The following is a 20,165-nucleotide window of genomic DNA, read 5'->3' on the forward strand; positions in this document are numbered from 1 at the left end:
TGTTTACGATATAATTATTCACCTCTTAAACCTTACGATATTATTTAAATATTGTTTTCCTTATTGAACATATGAAACTCACTCTTTCCATGCTCCCTCTAGATAAGAAAGATAGTGAGGAATCGTCAGTTGACCTACCCGTTGAAGTCTATGAGGATCCTGTGGATCTGAAAACCTTGAGTGCATGATTGTTTCCGCACTCTGATGAGTCCAATAGCATAATGATAGAAGTGGCCTTTTTTTCGTAATTTGATATTTGTATTTTGTAGCCACTTCTGACCTCAGTTATATTTGTATTTGAAACTCATATATTTTATAAGGAATTTGTATTAATTTGCTCTGGTGCAAATAATTTTTATCATGCAATCGTAATCTATTTTTGTATCTGACACCCACATGCCTTAATTAGCATCTAGGATGTCATACTTAGTTCACTTATTTGAGTATCAGTCATTTTTCATACAACTTTTATAGGTACAAGGAATAGGTACAAGATCTTCTATATGTAAAGAAGTAAAAAATCATTCTATTTTTCATTTATCCCACGACTTTTATTAGCAAAAGGAATAGTCATTCATCGCGTTTGATCTCAACCGTCCGATTGCGTTTAAAGAAAAAATAAATCTGGACTATTCATCACGATTTGATCTCGACCATTCGATCGTATTTAAAGAGAGAACGAATACGGACCGTTTATCGTGTTTAATCGCGACCATTTGATCGCGCCTGCAGAGGAAACAGATCTGGACCGTCCATGTGCGCAGGAACGCTTCCGGGCCATCCGATCGCAGGCATGCGGATTGCTAATGTGGCCTCCCGTGTGGCACCGAGTCAACGTGTTTTGCCACATGGCGCACTCCGATTCGTTGGGGCTACTGACTTGGCAGTCCTATATGGCACAATTTTATTTAATTATATTTTGATCCCCAGTTTCTAATTTTTCTTTTAAAAATGCCATATGAACTCAAATTTTCACCTTTTTTTACTAAAATTATTTTCAATTTTATCCTCAACCTATTTTTTTCTTAATTTCACATTAAATAAAAATTTATTAATTTTAAAATTTTAAAATCAATCTCGCGCCAAATTTTAGGCCCGAGTATTACAACTCTCCCCCCCCCCCTTAAAAGAAATTTGGTATCTTAAATTTTTCTCTCTCTCACTCAATCAAACAGTTTGAGATACTGGGCCCTGAAGTCTAATTCTAGCTCCCATGTGGCCTCTCTCTGTGTGTGATTCTGCCGTAAGACCTTAATGAAGGGAATTTTTAGATTATGGAGTACTCTGTTCTTTCGGTCCATAATGCCCACCGGTACCTCCTCATAGTATAGATTCTCCTGAAGTGAAAGGAGCTCATGAGCCAAGATGTGATAGGGGTCCAAGTTGTGGACTCTAGATAGTTCTGGAGGTAGTGTTAGTCTGTAGGTGGCGGTACCGATTCTTTTTAAGATTTTAAATGATCCAATAAATCAGAAATTTAGTTTCTCCCTCTTTCCAAACCTACGGATTTCCTTAAAATGAGTGACCTTAAGGAACACTCGATCACCTTTTTCAAATTCTAAATCCCTCCTCCGGGTGTCCGCATAACTCTTTTGCTTGCTCTGAATTGTCTAGATGTTATTTCTGATCTTAACTATTTTAGCTGTAGCCTCTTTGACAAGATCTGAACCGAACAATTTTCTATCACCCACCTTTTTCCAATAGATCAATGATCTACATGGGTGGCCATAAAACACCTCGTACGAAACCATGTTGATACTTGTTTGGTAGTTGTTATTGTAAGCGAACTCTATTAAGGGTAAGTGATCATCCCAATAGCCCCCGAAATCAAGAATACAAGCTTGAAGCATATCCTCTAGTGTACGGATCATCCTTTTTTATTGTCCATTGGTCTGAGGGTGGAATACGGTACTAAGAGACAGTTTCATTCCCATGACTTGCTGAAAACTAGACCAGAACCAAGAAGTGAACTTGGGGTCCCTGTCGGATACTACTGTCACTGGCACTCCATGTAACTTGGCTATCTCTCATATATACATTCTTGCTACCTTGTCCAAGGGGTCGATCATCTTGATGGTCAAGAAGTGGAAAGACTTGGTGAGCCGGTCAACAATTACCCAAATGGCATCATGTCCCGAGCGTGCCCTAGGCAATTCTGTCACGAAATCTATTGTAATGTGTTCCCACTTCTATTCCAGAATCGGTAATGGCTTAAATAATTCACCTGGGCGTTGAAGCTCTGCCTTGACTTGCTAACACAACAGACACTTGGAAACAAAATTGACCACCTCTCTTTTCATCCTATTCTACCAAAATTGGTGTCGCATACTTTGATACATCTTAGTGCTTTCAGAATGCATAGCAAACTTTAAGCTATGAGTTTCTGTCATGATGTCCCTTTTCAGCTCACTATCACGTGGAATACACATCATATCCTAAAATCTAAGCAACCCATCGACAGAGACTCAAAATTTTGAATTTACTCCCTGTTCTGCATCTTTCTTGAGGATTGCTAGGGTGGAATCGGCAGATTAGGCTTCTTTTATTCTCTACATCAACTCAGGTTGAATAGTCAGGTGGGCCAAGCATGTAACTCTCTTCAAGTCCTGAAGTCGTACCTGTTGTGCGGCCTCTATTACCTTGCATTCTGAAACTGTTAAGTGAGCTAATATACCTGCACTTTTTCAGCTAAGTGCGTCGGCTACCACGTTGCCCCTTACCCGGGTGATACAAGATATTGCAATCGTAGTCCTTGAGGAGTTCTATACATCGTCTCTTATGCATGTTGAGATCCTTTTGAGTGAATATATGTTTTAATCTCTTATGGTCGGTATAGATCTAAAAAGTCTCCCCATACAAGTAATGGCGGCAAGTCTTCAAAATATGGATAATCGCGGCAAGTTCTAAGTCATGGGTGGGATAGTTTTTCTCATGACTCTTCAACTGCCTAGACCCATAGGCTATGAAATTCACATGCTGCATCAAAACACAACCCAACCCTAGGTAGGAGGCATCACTATAAATTGTATATCCCCCTGTCCCGCTCGCAATGCCAACACAAGTGCAGTAGTCAGCCGCTTCTTTAGTTCTGAAAAACTCTTTTCACAGTACTCGTTCCACTCAAACTTGACGTTCTTTTTTGTGAACCGATTAAAGGAGCAGGTAGGCTAGAAAATCCTTCCACAAACCTGCGGTAATAACCTGTCATCCCATAAAGCTATAAATCTCCTTTACCGAGGTTAATTTCTCTCAACCAAGTATTGCCTCAACTTTTTCGGGGTTCATTAACACTCCGTCCCTTGATATGATGTGCCTTAGGAAGGTAGTCTGCTCGAACCAGAACCCACACTTACTCAACTTTGCATACAACTTTTCTCTTAGAACTTACAAAACCTGAGTTAGATGGTGAGCGTGTTCCTCTTTGCTTTTTGAATAGACCAGGATATCATTAATAAATACAATAACGAACTTATCCAAAAATTGTCTGAAAACCCTGTTCACAAATTCATAAAAATGACTGGTGCGTTGGTTAGTTCAAATGGCATGACTAGGAACTCATAGTGTCCATACCTATTTCAGAAAGCTATTTTGACAATGTCTTCTACCTTGATCTTTACCTGATGATAACCTAAACACAGATTTATTTTGGAGAAGACTTGGGCACCCTACAACTGATCAAAATTGTCATCGATCCTGGGGTGGGGGTACTTGTTCTTGATCGTGACCTTGTTCAGTCCTCTGTAGTCAATACATAACCTTAACATCCTATCTCCCTTCCTTAAGAATGTGATTCCAGCACCCTAAGGGGACACACTATATCGGATGAACCCACTATTCTGCAATTCATTAATCTGTTTTCTCAACTCTTCCATCTCGATACGACACACGCAGTAAGGGATAACCGAGATAGGTTGGGTGCCCAGCTGAAGATCTATGGTGAATTCAACTTCTCTGTCCACTAGTAGTCTGGGTAGTTCATCCACAAACATATCCAAAAAGTCTCGGACTATTAGAATCTCTCAAATGCAAATTTCTTTTTTATGTTTGCCTAGTTAGAAAAAACAACCGAGTTTAAGCACTTGGTAATAATAAAATTACCATGAGGGAATAATGTTTAAAAAATTTTATTAATTTGTGAATGACTCTTTATTAAGAGGATTGAATACAAATTTCTTGTGAAAACAATCTATGGTAGCGTGATATGCTGCTAACCAGTTCATTTTTAGGATTACATTAAAACTCTAGTGTCAATATCTACTAAGTCCACACTCAATTTCCTATATGCTATGTCTATGATATAAGCTCTATATATAACCTCTCCTAATAGTGTCCTACTCTCAGGAGTAGACACAAACAATACAGAATCAAGTCTTTCAGGTAATACATTCAAGTTTGGTGTAAAAGCATGTGAGACAAATAAATGTGAGGCACCCGTATCAATCAAAATATGTGTAAGATGATTACAGATAGTGTATCACATTTGGATTGGCCTCTGAATCCTGCTGAGTGATGTTGTAAGCTCTGCCCTAAATGGTAGGTCTGACCTAGTTCTGATTCCTCTGGCACTCTCTCATGTAATGTTAGCCACTCCCACATATACGGCAAGTATTGTAGAGGTGATTGTAGAGTCGGTCTCCATGATCCTTACCACAGTGTTGGCAAGTCCTACCGCGTCCTGTTACTAGAATCTGAAGAGGAGCTTGAGTCACTGGCCTAGGTTCTTGTTCTGCTGAACAGGTGCAGTGACTGCTAGTTTACGGTGTGAAACTGAGGGCCTGAGATTCCTTACTACTAGAGGAAAGATGCGAAGGTTCCTCTCCACTAGTTGTGTCTTAGCCAGAATGGCTGAGTAAGTACTGAGCTGGAACACATACAGCTGCTGTCCAATCTCAGGATGGAGGCCTCACCCGAACTTTCTTACCTTTTTTTGCATTCATCCATCATGCTCTCAGGGGAATACCAGCCCAACTCTAACATAGTCATATCACCTGAACCAAGTGTGCAAACTTATTTTTTTTTAGATGTTGGAGATGCTCTTGGAGGTATTCTACATTGAAGGTCATCAGGAATTGTTCCCAAGTTACTGGAACGGGCAGGGTGGCTTGCTTGAGTTACCACCAGCGACCTGCCTCTCCCACCAGCATGTAGGTGGCGATAACTCTCTATTTAGGAACCACTCTAAGAGTTGTGAAAGCCTTCTCTGTCTTAGCTAACCAGTACTCGGCCTTTTCAAAGGAGGATGCCCCTGCAAAATTAAATGAGTTTAGTCTTTTGTACCTCCTAATGTATTCTGGATCCATCATGGGTGGAACTGGGCCCCTTGGAAGAGGGACTGGATTGCGTTGGGGAGGGATCGGATGGCCTTGTGGTGGTACTGGATGATACGATGGAGCTACCGGATTGTACTGTGGTGGTGCTGGGTGATTGAATTGCAATACCAGACTATACTGTAGTGATGTCAAGTGATGCGGTAGGGCACCAGACCATACTGTAGTGGTGTCGGATGGTACTGTAGAGGAGCAGGGTCGTACGAGGGTGGTGCAAGATCCTCCTGCTGCAGAGGTGACTCAAACTGTGACAGCAGGGGAGAGTCAGATAGCTCCCTCCTTTCCTCCCTGACCTGTTTGGCAGCGATGAGTCTCTCCAGCATTTCGAATAGTCAGTCAACATCCTCTCAAAGTGAATCCTCCCGGGCTGCTTGGTTTAGTGAGGGTCTTCCTATCCTCATCTATATGTACCTGCATTTCACAATGAATAGTTGAGTGATAATTCATTTTTTTTATCTTTCCTAAGATTTTTGTGCAATGAGTAGTTACGAGAAACGCAACTCTGATACCAACTATGAAGGCCCGGAACTTAAAAGAAAATAGAGTCATGAATTAAATGCGGAAGTGAAACAATAGAGTTTCAGGTTTATATTCCTTACACAATAATTCATAATGCCTAATAAGACTATGGGAATGTCCATTCTAAAAAAATTATGAAAATCAAGAAAATAAACAAAAAGTCAATAACTGAGTATTATAGGACGACCTTCACTAGCTTTTGAAGAGAGTCTGTGTGGTGAACTATTCACAACCCTCTTATTGATCGGGGTCTTGGTCTTGGTCCTCTTAATCTGAAATAGTTAATAAAAAGGTGAGCTACACTAGCCTAGTAAGAATATCACACTACTCACCGATACAGAAACTAAAGGTTGGTAAAAATCATAAAAACAACTAATGGAACTCTTGATTTAAATAAATTCATTTATCATAAAGAAAATCATTTATTGCCTATATTTACTGTTGCGAGATTTTCAAAATCAACCTATAGAGATAATAACTCAAGTAACATCTCAATCTCATTTTCAAGTGAGCGATAACAATAACTTTCTATTTTTATTTGTCTACTGGTATCCCTAAGAGCCCATAGGGATGTCCCACCACACATGAACTAATATCCAACATTGTCAACTAACCAACTGTCTCCATACCACATTAGTATGAGCGCTAAAAATATCATCCCTCAATACTTCGTCCGGTATGAGCACCAAAAAAATTATTCCACGATACCCCATCTGGTATGAGGCAACGTTCACGGTAGGCTTCCCTATGTACCCGATCTGTCCACCATCTCCCAAGATATCCAGTAAGACTACCATTCATTAATTCACATAACTAATCAATTTTTTGTTTGCATATTAATTTTTAATTTTACAAATCAACCGTAAATCACGCAAGACAAGCAATATATATATCAATGAAGCACAACTGAATCATTCAACCATTCCAGTATATTATCATGTATTTAAAACTGTAAATTCAACAATCAGTTAAACAGGATAACAAATAAAAAACTAACCAGTTTCTGGCTCCATTGGTAACTTGTAATTATTCTCAAAAATTTTTAAATTACACAAAATATCATATTATCGATTATTAAAATACGCTTTACGTACCTAAAAATATCATAAAAAATCCAAAATCGATGTTAAAAACTTTTTTTGGCTAATTTTAAAATTCCAACACGGCGGCACCGCCGTGCTCCGGCGACGGCACTACCGCCCACGGTGGTGGTTTGCCTCACCCTGGCCGTTTTCGGCCAATTTTGACCATTCTCGGCTGATTTTATATTCATCCTTGCGAGAAAACACGTTAGGGGGTCTCGATTGGCCAAGAAAAGTCAAAAAATAAAAACCTACTAGCGGCGTGATTTTCGGTATGGTGGCTCCGCTGGCTCACCTTCACAGCTGGGCCTTTTTCTTCAGTCAACCTGTAGAAAAAAAAACGATGAACACAATGGTGAAAAAATCGCACGAAACGGAAAACGGGAAGGGGCTTATTGAAGGCAATTTTGGGTTTTGTCCACGGCGGCGTTGCTCGCGATTTCTGGCTCATCCACCATTTCATTGTTCTGATTTGGTCATGGGGGTGCTCTGATTTGGTCATGGGGGTGCTCAGAATCAAATTCCGAGCAGACAGGAGAATTTTTACCTTTTTTGGCAGTCGGAAGTGACTCCGGCGCTGCGGCGAGCGGCGGTTGGCTCCCTTCTCCGGTGACTGGTTCTTCTTCTCTAGCGGAAGGCTGGCGGCTAGTTTGGGTTCGATTTGATGCGAGATATTTATATCCATCTCGCTTAAATCTGGATCGTTAATCACGTTTGATCTCAACTGTCTAATCAGGTTTAAAAAGAAAATGAATCTTGACCATTCATCGCAATTTGATCTCGATCATCTGATTGCGTTTAAAGAGGGAATGAATCTGAGTCATTCATCGCATTTAATCGCGACCATTCGATCGTGCCTGAGGAGGGAACGGATTCGAACAGTCGACGCACTTAGGAACGCTTTCGGGTCATCCGATCGCGAACACGCGGATTGCCAGTGTGGTATCCTGCGTGGCACCAAGTCATTGTGCCTTGCCACGCGGCACACTCCAGTTCATCGGAGCTGCTGACTGGGCAGTCATACGTGGCGCAATTTTTTTTAATTGCGTTTTGACCCACAATTCTGATTTTTCTTTCAAAAATATCATCTTAACCCAAATTTTTACTTTTTTTATCAAAATTATTTTCAATTTCATTTTCAACCTATTTTTTTTCCTAATTTCATATTAAATAAAAATTTATTAATTTCAAAATTATATTTTATACATATTTTGAAATTTTAAAATTAATTCCAGACTAAATTTAGGATTTAGGTATTACAATGTGGCATTTATGTAAATATCACATTGATAATGTCAAATAACTAGATATGCACCATATATTAAAAAAATTTACAGACATGTACTTTAAGAGAGAAATCGAATAAGTTACACTAGCATGTATTACATTTTTCATATCATTATAAAGAGTTTTAGATATTGGTGTAAGGTCATTTGATGTTTCTTCTTGTTTTTGATAGACAGTGATGGAATTGTTAGCAGAGATATTACATTACTAATAACAACAAACGAACTATACTCCATAAGTGAACATAAAAGGTCTGTAAATATATTTGAAAAATGAAATAGAATTAATTACACTAGTAGGGATGACAACTCTTTATGTCATCTAAGATTGTATTATGAAGAGGTTTAAATATTCATATAAGGTTTTAAAATATTTCTTTTTTCTTAAATCAACAATAGATGGAAATGTAAAGCTGGAAAACGATATTTTCAAAAAGCAATATAAATTATATGAAGGAAGAAAACTGAAGCTATATTTGATATTAGTGAAAATCCTAAAAAGCCTTAAACTCGCCCTCAAGAAAAAAGAATGAAGAAGCTCATTTTAAGGTCGGTTCATCTTATATATACCAAGCAATTACTATAAAAACATTATAAATATATATATATATATATATATATGCTACTCTCACCATTGTTGTGGAAACTAAATCACGTTCACCCATAAAACAGTATATGTGCTAATTTTTTTATTCGCTATGCTCACCTTATAAAATTAAGAAATGCAAAATTATGTAGACAGGATTTCTTAAGTACTAGTATTAGTCTTTGGTTCTTTCCATTTATAGCAGAAATTGTGTATTTTCAAAATACTCTCAGTTCTTCTAAATTAGTGTAAATTTTAATAATTTTTCTCTAAAAAAAGATTTGAGATTCGAGAGAAGCTGTAGGAATTCTTTTTTAATATTAAGAATATAAAGAATAGTAGAATAAAAAATGTTTAATAGAATAATTAACTGAGTTAATATTAAAAAGCAAAGTGTATACGACTTTATAGCATAAAATGGTTTTTGCATAATCAATAAAAATTGATCCTTTTTCTGTATTATACTAAATTGCAAATTTCTTCTGCATATCTATGTATTTTTTAAAGCTTATATATATATATATATATTCAGGAAAATAAAAGGTAAAAGCAACGCACAGGATAGGGCAATGAATATCTCCAGGCTCCAGTACCTTCCACAACATTCTCTCCAAACATCTTCCAGAAGCTACCGACTATTTCTATCTCTCTAGAAACTCCTCTTTCTTCTTCCTCACCAATTCAATTCACCACCTATAAATATATACAGCCCGCTCTTTCCATGTATCTGCAACCAAAAATCAAACTACTCGACAAATCAAATTGCTCGCCTTCAAGTCGTCGGAAAGAGAAATATGGATCTAAAGTTGTTTGAATTGGAGTCACCGATCCTGTCGTCGCTGCGACAGTTGATGGAGCTACAAGATACTGAAGCAGAGAAGTCATTCAACGCTCCCACAAGGACATACGTGCGAGACACCAAGGCCATGGCGGCAACTCCTGCTGATGTGAAGGAGTATCCAAACTCTTACGTTTTCATTGTAGACATGCCGGGCTTGAAATCTGGGGATATCAAGGTCCAGGTGGAGGATGACAACGTGTTGCTAATCAGCGGGGAGAGGAAGCGGGAGGAAGAGAAGGATGGAGTTAAGTACTTGAGGATGGAGAGAAGGATCGGCAAGGTCATGAGAAAGTTCTCTCTGCCGGATAATGCAAACACTGACGCCATATCGGCGATTTGTCAGGACGGTGTTTTGACCGTCACCGTCCAGAAGTTGCCGCCACCGGAGCCCAAGAAGCCTAAGACGATTGAGGTTAAGATTGCCTAAGGTGCGATAAACTACGTAAATCTAGTCTTTGTTGGTGTACGTGCTGTTTCCGGATGTATGTGTTCCGAGTTTGGTGATGATGTTTTTTCTTCTCTCTTCTGCAGAAATATGGTTTCATGGTTGTGAATGCATAGGATAATGAAAGAGAAAAAATAACTTCTACCATTTCTGGTGCGAGATTGGTGAGATTAGTTCAATATAACCACATTTTAAATAAATTAGTACTAAGAAATGGAACAGAAGATGTCTTCCTCTTGAGACTTTTAATTTTGGTCTCGAGTCTGATTATAGAAGGTTCTTTAAAGTGGAAGAAAAATCCTTCTTTTGCAGCCACTAAAGGATGACACTTCCTGTTAATTTCTTGTCAACAATGCTTGGTGATTTGGATGAGAAAATGTATATGGAATTACTGCCTGATACTTTAATAAAAAGGAACAGGAAGTGTGTAAGTTAATGAAAATCATATATCGTCTCAAGTAAGCATTACGGCAATTTCTATGCGAAGTCTTCAGACTTCATTATCAAACAAGGGCTTATTCCAATCACAATCCTTACGTGAAAAAAGATGCTGTCGATGACAATTATGTAACAGGATAATTGAAGACCTAAAAGAAGTAACGAACAGAGAATTTTAAAATCAAAGATGTGGGAAACTCAAAGTATTTTCTTGGAATCGAGTTTGACCGATCTATGAGAGGATGTCACATGTGTCAACAAAAATACACTCTTTACTTATTGAAGGATACTGGTATATTAGGGAGCAGAACGCCAAAATCTATGTTGGATTGAAATGTCAAGTTCTCCAAGAACAATGGCGAACCTATCTTCGTCACAACCATTTATAAGAGAGTGGTTGAAATACTAACAATTTGACTCTAACAAGATCAAATATAGCCTATTTTGTCCAATTTTTGAGTCAATTTATGGAAAATCCGGGATATCAACGTTTGAATATTGCTTACAAGATTTTGAAGTACATAAGAGATATTTTATTAGAGTGTGTTTTGTTTAAATTTATATGAGTTAAGACTGAATACCTATAATGATAGTGATTTAGGAGGATGTCCTAACATGAAAAATTTTGTTACGAGTTATTAGTTTTTACTTGGTAGTTTTTTGATATCCTAGAAGTCTAAGAAACAGCAAAATATTTCTAAATTTTCTATTGAGGTGGGATATAGACCGATAGCAAGTGTATGATGTGAACTAATTTAAATAATGTATCTGTGATATCTAAAATGTTAATTAAAATATGAGAATATCATATATAGAAACAGATTATAAGTGCATAAAAAAATTATATGCAGTAGAGCAAATTATTATAAATTTCTTATATAATATATGAGTTCTAATTAAAGAATATATAATTAAGGCCAAAAGTAGCAACAAAATAAAAAAAATATCAAAATATAAAAAGTGTCACTTTTATGATTATGTTATTGGACTCATCAGAGTGCGGGAACAATTATACATTTAAGGTTTGTGGATCTACAAGACTCTCATAGAATTCAAGGGGTAAGTCAGCGAACGATTCCTTCCTATCACTCGGCTGCACACGTTGCAAGCCTAGCTTGCATGCACCGGGCTACCCTACCGCGTGCAGGGCTTATTGTGCACAGGCCCCAGGCGTGTAGGCCTATCCGTGCAAGCTTGCTGCACAGACAGCGCACGCATAGCGTACGGCGCCTAGCCCTGTCCGCGCGCGAACAGGCCCGCCTACGCGCGACAAGATGCGCACATAGGACAGACCTTGTGCCTTGCGTGGATGGGACGTGCATACTATGAGCATGTCCTACGCCTGATCGCGCACGTACGCACGCGCACAGCACACAGCGGCCGCGCAGGCGGTCCTCTTCGCGAGATTATTCCCCATTTTCAAATTAAAATAATAACATATAAAAATTAAAATAAAATAACAAAATCGGCATAAGATTGTAATTACGAATTACGATATAAAGCTGCGAAATAAAATTAAATGAGTTAAGGTGGCTTTAATGCCCGAATAAATAGGAGTTCTCCAAATATAATTTAGTGCGGTGGTGAGCGAGGTGTTACATTCCCCCCCTCCCCCAACTTTAAAAAATTTGGTCCCCCAAATTTGTCTCGAATAAGTTCGGAAACTTTTTTCTCATCTCGCTTTCCAACTCTCACGTCACCTCTTTCGGAGTATGGTGTTGTCATTACACTTTCATCATGGGGGTCGTCTTATTGCGTAAATTTTTGTCAGTCCAATCAAGAATTTTCACGAAGAGTTTCTCGTAGGTCATATCGGCTTGTTCCTGTATCTCATCGTGATGAATAATATAAGAAAGGTCAGGGTGGTACCTTTTGAGCATGGAGACGTTAAAAACATTATGTAGACCCGCAAACTCTCAAGGTAGAGTAAGACAGTATGTCACAGGTCCAATACGCTTCACGATCTGAAAAGGTCCCATATAACGAATGCTCAACTTTTCTCTTTTTCTGAACCGCATTTTTTCTTTGTAGAGAAAAGCCTTAAGGAATACTTGATCTCCAACAACAAATTCTAGAGGTCTCCTACGATTATCAATGTAACTTTTCTGGCGATTCTAGATGCTAACCAAGTTTCTACGGATGATCACAACCTTCTCAATAGTCTCTTGACTGAAGTCTGGTCCCAAATGATGTTGGCTTTCAACTTCACTCCAACAAGTGGGAGAATGGCAGGGCCTGTCGTACAGAGCTTCATATGGAGTCATGCCGATATTAGAATGATAACTGCTATTATAAAAAAATTCACACAGAGAAAGATACTCATACAAGTTATTGTCAAAGTTAAGGACGTAAGCACGCAATATGCCTTCTAATGTCTGGATAGTACGTTCCGACTGACCATTAGTTTGAGGATGATAAGCAGTGCTGAAGTACAATCTAGACCCAAGAGCTTCTTAAAAGCTGTCCCAAAAGTGAGAGGTGAATTGAGAATCTCGATCGGACATAATGGATGAGGGAACACCATGGAATCGAATAATTTCATCGATATAAAGGCAGGCTAATTTACTGGTGGAGTCTATGGTCCTTATGGGTAAGAAATGAACGATCTTGATTAGACTGTCAACGATGACCCAAATAGCATTATAATCGAAACAGGTCCTAGGTACTGGTGACAAAATTCATGGTTATATGCTCCCACTTCTATTTCGGAATCGGGAGGTCATGTAACAAACTGTCGGGTCCCTAGTGTTCTACCTTAATCTTCTGGAAAATAAGGCATTGGGAGACGTAGTTGATAATGTCCTTCATTTCTGGCCACTAGTATTTGTGCTTCAGGTCCCAGTACATCTTGATGCTCCCGGGATGGATGGACAGTTTAGAGGTATAGGCGGCCTTGAGAACATCCGTCTTGACAGTGACAGGGAACCAAATTCAGTCCCGAAATCTAAACAACTCATTGTCTGAGAGTTTGAAATCAGAAAACCTGTCAGAAGGGAACTTATTCAAATTTTGGAGTATATTCTCAAATCTTTATAAAAAGATTAGGAAAGACTCGGATCTGAGCGAGATAGGTATTGTTGCCATAGTAGTTGAGGCAGAGTGACTGCATAATATCTACTAACTTCCAACTGGAGGCCATGATTTGGGCCAACATTGTGGACTCTTTTCGACTCAGTGTATCAGCGACTATATTTTTTCTACCGGGATGGTAGATGATCTTGCAGTCGTTGTCCTTCACAAGATCCATCCAGTGTCTCTGTCTCATGTTCAACTCCCTCTGCGAGAAGATGTACTTAAAGTTTTTGTGGTCAGTGTAAATTTCAAATGTCTTACCAAACAGGTAATGACGTCATATCTTCAAGGCAAAGATAAGGACTGTCAACCCTAGGTCATGAGTAGGATAGTTCCACTCATGGAGTTTCAATTATTAAGATTTATAAGCGACCACTCTATCATGTTGCATCAAAATGCATCCCAAGCTAATATGAGATGCATCACAGTAGACCTGAAATCTTACAGTGTTGTCAAGGAGGATCAACATCGGATAGAGGTCAGGCGATGTTTTAATTCCATAAAGCTTTCACTATATTCGTAATTCCAGACAAATGGTATGCCCTTTCGAGTGAGTCAAGTCAACGGAGTAGCAATCTTAGAAAATTCGTCGATGAATCGCCGATAGTAACTTCCTAAGCTAAGAAAAATACATCAGCCACATTGGTTTTAGTTGATCACCATTTTAACCTTGGTTGGATCCACGAAAACTCTTTCACTTGAAATTACATGACCGAGAAAGGAAACTCGGTCTAAACAGAAAGAGTATTTGCTAAGTTTAGCAAACAGCTGGTTCCGACAAAGTATCCCTAGTACTTTAAACAGGTGGACTACATGTTCTTCCGGGCTCTTAGAGTACACTAAGATGTCATTAATGAACACGATAACATACTGATCCAGTACATGCCAAAAAATCTTGTTCATGATATCCATGAATGCAGCAAAGACATTAGTTTACCTAAACGACATCACCTTAAACTCGTACAGACCGTATCTATTCTGAAAAGGGGTCTTCGAAATATCTTCTTCCTTGACTCTCTAGGTGGTACACACGATCCTGAAAAAGACAGTGACTCATTGTAGTTGGTCGAAAAGATCGTCAATTCGAGGTAGAGGATACTTACTCTTTACTGTTACTCGGTTGAGTTCTCGATAGTCCACGCATAGTCTGAAAGAGTCATCCTTCTTTTTCACAAAAAGTATCGGAACGCCCCAAGGGGAGTGACTAAGGCGAATAAACTTCTGGTCAAGTAGCTCGAAAAACTAGTTTTTCTGTTCTGCGAGCTCAGCACGACTCATGCGATAGGCAAGTTTCGAAATTAGTTGGGTTCCAAGTAGCAATTAAAAGAAAATTCTACCTCTCGTGGGAGAGGTAGACCAGGTAATTCGACAGGAAAAGCTTTCAGAAAATTACAAACAATAGGAATGTAATACACAGCAGGATCAGTATCCATATTCATGTTTATTCAATTGTTATGAAAAAAATAATAGAAAATAAATTTTTATTTTTTTTTCGGAGATCGCAATGTTATAACTTTACTTTCACAATCAATAATTACTCTATATTTTTCTAACCAATCCATTCTTAAAATAACGTCAAACCCTCATAAATATAAAAGTATTAAGTCTACAAATACTTCTATTTCTAAACCTTTTATTTTATAATTTTTATATACATAGTGATCTTCTAATAATCCCCTAGAGGGAGTCTCTGCAGTTAATGTTTCTCTTAAAGATTCAGACCTAATATCAAATTTACAAGCAAATACGCATAAAATAAAAGAGTAAGTAGCACATGTATCAATCAAAGCTTTAGCAAAAGTATTACGAATAAAAAGCATACCCTGGATAAGGACAGAAGTGGCAAGAGCATCGGGTTCATCTAGATGGTACACACGACCCTGAACTACAGGTCTGGCCACATCCTTTAGCCACTGAGGGCAGTCCTTTTATAACATGTTGGGTGCTTCCGCACCGATAGCAGGCGTGATTGATACGCCGACAGGGTAGATCACCATGCGAGTGACCACAATGTTGACATGGTTGGGAAGGTCGGGTAGGTTGTCCAGTAAGTGGAGGTAAGGCAAAAGGAAGGGTAACTCGGCTTCGTTTATCGAGGTGGCTACTTACTGGGTCGGGCAATCTTCTTCTGGGTTATTGGAGTTATTGTTGTTGGGTACGGACTCGGGCAATGCGTTGGTGCCTAGCCGAGATGACATCTTCGACCAACTGGGTATATTCTAGCACCTATGCAAATGAGCTGAGTCTCAACATCGCAACCTGGTCATAAATATCGGTACCAATACCTTTTAGAAACTTGCTAACTTTACCACTTTCAAGCATGACCATTAGGGGGACGAACCTAGACAGTTGGATAAACCAGGCTGCATATTGGGAAACTATCAAATTTCCTTGGTGGAGGTCCTGAAATTCTTCCTCCTCCTTCTCTCATACATAAGCTAAAAAAAAAGTTATCAAAGAACACATCCATGAAAACTCTCCATGTGGTACAAGTAGGCAGGACTTCCTTCTTAAGTTGTCACCAGTGTTCTACTTCACTGTTCAGCACAAAGGCTGCTAGGGGGACTTTCTAGTCCTCGATTAGGTCTAAGGCAAAGAAAAGCTTCTCTATATGCAGGACCCAAACTTCGATTACTAAGGGGTTAGGGTGACTTTTAAAGTATAGTAGGTTAAATTTCCTAAACTCTGTTATGTTGTGAAAGATGGAGCTCTCAGCTGTTTGGTACTTCGGGACAAGGTATAGACAAGGGTTGGCTTAGTTCTATCCTACGGCGATGGTCAATCCTTGGATAGCTCGGGAGAGTTCAGTAAATTTGATGCTAGTTAGATAATCTTGAGTCTCGGGTCTTTTGGTACATTTTATGGAAGGTCTCCATCGCGTCATTCCTACAAAAGAAATAAAAACACAAGTCAGTGGTCTAATTTGGAAAAAATAACTTATTTTTCTAAATATCTTAAGGGTTTTTCAACATGCGGCCTCAGTTGTAAGGGATTTGGTCTGTGTAACTGCTTTGATACTATATGTGACATTCTAAATACTAATTAAAGCATGAGGGTGTCAGATACAGAAACAGATTACGAGTGCATAATAAAAATTATATGCAACAAAACAAATTATTACAAATCCCTTACATAATATATGAGTTCTAATTACACATATATATAACTGAGGGTAGAAGTGATAACAAAATAGAAAATATCAAATTACAAAAAGGGTCACTTTTATTATTATGCTATTAGACTCATCAGAGTGCGGGAACAATCATGCACTCAAGGTTTGTAGATCTACAAGATCCTTATAGATTTCAAGGGGTAGGTCAGCGGACGATTCCTCACTAGCTTCCTCATCTAGGGGAGGGGAGCATAGAAAGAGTGAGTTCCATATACTCAGTAAGGAAAATAATATTTAAATAATGTCGTAAAATTTAAAAAATAAATAATTATATCATAAATACTTACCGTTAGGTCATGCTAGAGTCTTATCCTACCTTATGAAAATAATTTATTTATTAAGAAAACATCATGTCATAATCACCACAATGAAAATTAAAAATCATACTTAACAACAGAGAATATCAAATAAATTATGAAATGTTCATATTTTCATGTCATACTTTACATTGTCATTCTGATTTCCATCTCTGAACGCATATATGGATTTCCGACTAGCCAATAGGAATGAGCAGATCAGATACAGATAATGACAATTTGCTCAGGCACATTTCAGCCTTGCCAAACTATTGTACGACTATGACCACGGTCGTACCGACCATAATGGTCCTATTAGATATTCTATAGCCATGACAATACTTAACCAAAGGTGACCCCTAACAGATATTCACGTCACTGCTCTTATCAGATGGTCCACCGTCATCCGCAGGGAGCAGTCCTCTTACATCTTTCTAAATCAGAGGGAGGAGGAAAAAACAGATACCCCTTAGAGATTAAAAACCTAACACGACACTTGATGCATTATGTATGTCATTACATATACATACATACTTCGAACTATTCAGGCTTCATTCTACTTCCTTTTTTTTTATTTTCCAGATAACATCACTGGTTTCATATTATTTTATTTACATGCAAATCATCAAGTGTCTATAAATCACATAGCATGCATGAAATCAAGAATAATTCACTTTATTAAAACTATTAAACATAGAACATGCAAACTACACAAAATTACAGATTCATTGCTTTAATTTTTATAGCAATACTTCTTAAAACGTTTAAATAAATACTAAATTTCTTACCAGAATCTCAAAGTTTTTCTACACTGTTCTTCTTCTCCTCCGCTCCTTCTCTCTCTAGCTCACTCTCTTTATCTCTCTAAACTCTTAGAAGGTGGAAGAATGAAATAGAAGTGCTAAGAAAATTAAAGGAAGGGTCCCTATTTATAGAAATTGGGGACCGTCAGATTTGCACCAAGTGACAAAATCCAGTGAAGAGAGAGTGTGTTGAATGAAAAATGATGATTTGACGCAGCAAAAAAAATGGAGGAAAATATTTTCCTCCACTGGCAGCGGCACATCACCCAAAGAAGGTGGCGACACACTGCCCGAGGCAACAATGTGCCTCACCCGGCCGGTGCATGCTGCAGGCACCGATTACCCTGTCGCACGTAGGACTGACCTTGCGCCTCGCGGTGATGGGACGTGCGCATTGTGCGCACGTCCTGCGCCTGATCACGCACACACGCTCGTGCACAGCGTGCGGCACCCACACGAGCGACATTCTCTCGCAGGTGTTTTCCTACAGGATTTTTTTCCTTTTTTCATTTTCTCCTAAAAATTAATTATTTAAAAATAACAATAATAATAATAATAAATCAAAATAAAATAAATTAAATTAAATTAAATAAAAATAATAACATATAAAAATTAAAATAAAATGACAAAATCAGCATAATATTAAAATTAAGAATTACGATATAAGGGTGCGAAATAAAATTAAATGAGTTCAGGTGGACTTAAAATCCAAATAAATAGGGGTTCTCTAAATACAATTTAGCATGGTGGTGAGCGGGGTGTTACAGTATCTCTTAAGTATTTTGGGATTATCACCTTGAAGCCACAATGATACGTTACGACGAAAAAAAAAACTATAATACACAGTAGTCAATCCAGTATTCCATGAAATAACTAAATATATTGAACTAGACTCCATTTAGTTTGAGAAAGTATTCAGCATGGGAGTATTGTGACGAGATATGTGAATAGAAAACAGTAACTTGCAAATATTTTTGCTAATGCATTGTTAATCACTTTACTTAAGTAACATATGATCAAGATAGGAGTAGAAAATATCTAGTTTTCATCTTGAGGAACAATGTTAATGGACCTTGGGCCATAATCCTTACTTCAGCCATAGTGATTGAAAAACAGGTTGTATTGTTTTGCATTGTGTGTGAGTGTATATATATATATATAAGTATATATTTATTAAGTTAAACAGGGAATTGCTAAAGTGTATTGAATGTGCAGGTCCACCTCTGTTTGGAGTTATAAATACATTTACTTTATTTTTCGAATTCGCTATTATCAAAAAATATATGAACCCTATCAAGGTTTTAGCCCGTGTCATCGTCTACTATTTAGTCCTTGATTTTTCTTACATTTCTTGCAATCGTCGTCCATTTTTCTTGCAGATAATTGGAGATGATGACCTGTAATAATGTTGAGGTATTTTTTTGCAAAAGAGAACATAGATTTTAGAGGCGTTGGGTTCGAGTCATCTTTTATAAACACCTTATGTGGCCTAATTAATTTCGCAAACGAGGTTGACATAAAAAACCAACACCACCACCCCTCCCTCACCTATATCCGAGAGCGAAGGTAATGGCTACCACTCCTAGGTATGTGAAGGAACTTCCAAACCAGTACATGTTTGTGATCAACATGCTAGGACCGTAACCAGTGCAGGTGAAGGCACACTTGGAGGATCAAACTAGTGGTGAATGGAGAGAAAAAGAGGGAACAAAAGAAACCCAGGTTCTGAAACATATGAAACATGGAGAAGAGACTGGATAACTATTTAAAAAAGTTCAAGTTTTCGATTAATGTTGATACTAACAAGATAACAACAATATATTAGGAAAGTGTCTTGCCTATTTTCGTTCAAAAGGTGGCAATGGAGACCAGCAAGACTTGAACTATAAGGTGAAGGTTCTATAATTTATCATATAGATGCAGTCGTTGATCATGTCAAATTGTATGTATGTGAAAATTCATAAATTTAGTATTATATGGTTTGATTCCGGTTAAGATTTAGCATGTAGATATAATATTTCAATATTATATATACAGGCAAAATTAGTGTAAATTTCAGTTCAGTAATATTTTAATAATTTTTCTGCTAGACATTTGAGATATGAGAGAAATGGAATTATGGGTTTTTTTTTTCAAAAAGAAAAAGAGATTAAGAATATAAGGGATGGTACCATGTTTAGCAGAATAATTGAGTTAATATTAAAAAGCCTAAGTGTATAGCATCTTATAAGATAACATGTTTTTGTTTAATTTTAAAAAAATTAATTTTTTTCTGTGTAGCGTACTAAATTGCAAATT

General features: G+C 37.9%; 1 protein-coding gene across 1 annotated transcript; it reads left to right on the forward strand.

The window, feature by feature from the left end:
• The first annotated feature begins 9,471 nt into the window (after positions 1–9,471).
• Positions 9,472–10,531, forward strand: LOC110809284 (17.1 kDa class II heat shock protein-like). Its single transcript, XM_022035062.2, has 2 exons — positions 9,472–10,069; positions 10,173–10,531. The coding sequence occupies exon 1, from the start codon at positions 9,595–9,597 to the stop codon at positions 10,066–10,068; it is 474 nt and encodes a 157-aa protein (XP_021890754.1). The 5' UTR covers positions 9,472–9,594; the 3' UTR covers position 10,069; positions 10,173–10,531.
• The last annotated feature ends 9,634 nt before the right edge of the window (positions 10,532–20,165 follow it).

The sequence above is a fragment of the Carica papaya genome, chromosome 7, assembly GCF_054855325.1.
Source record: "Carica papaya isolate Zhongbai chromosome 7, ASM5485532v1, whole genome shotgun sequence".
Lineage (NCBI taxonomy): Eukaryota > Viridiplantae > Streptophyta > Magnoliopsida > Brassicales > Caricaceae > Carica > Carica papaya.

What these genes read in the sequence shown, in the direction of transcription:
- LOC110809284 (XM_022035062.2), top strand. Translation starts at nt 9,595, where the DNA reads ATGGATCTAAAGTTGTTTGAATTGGAGTCACCGATCCTGTCGTCGCTG.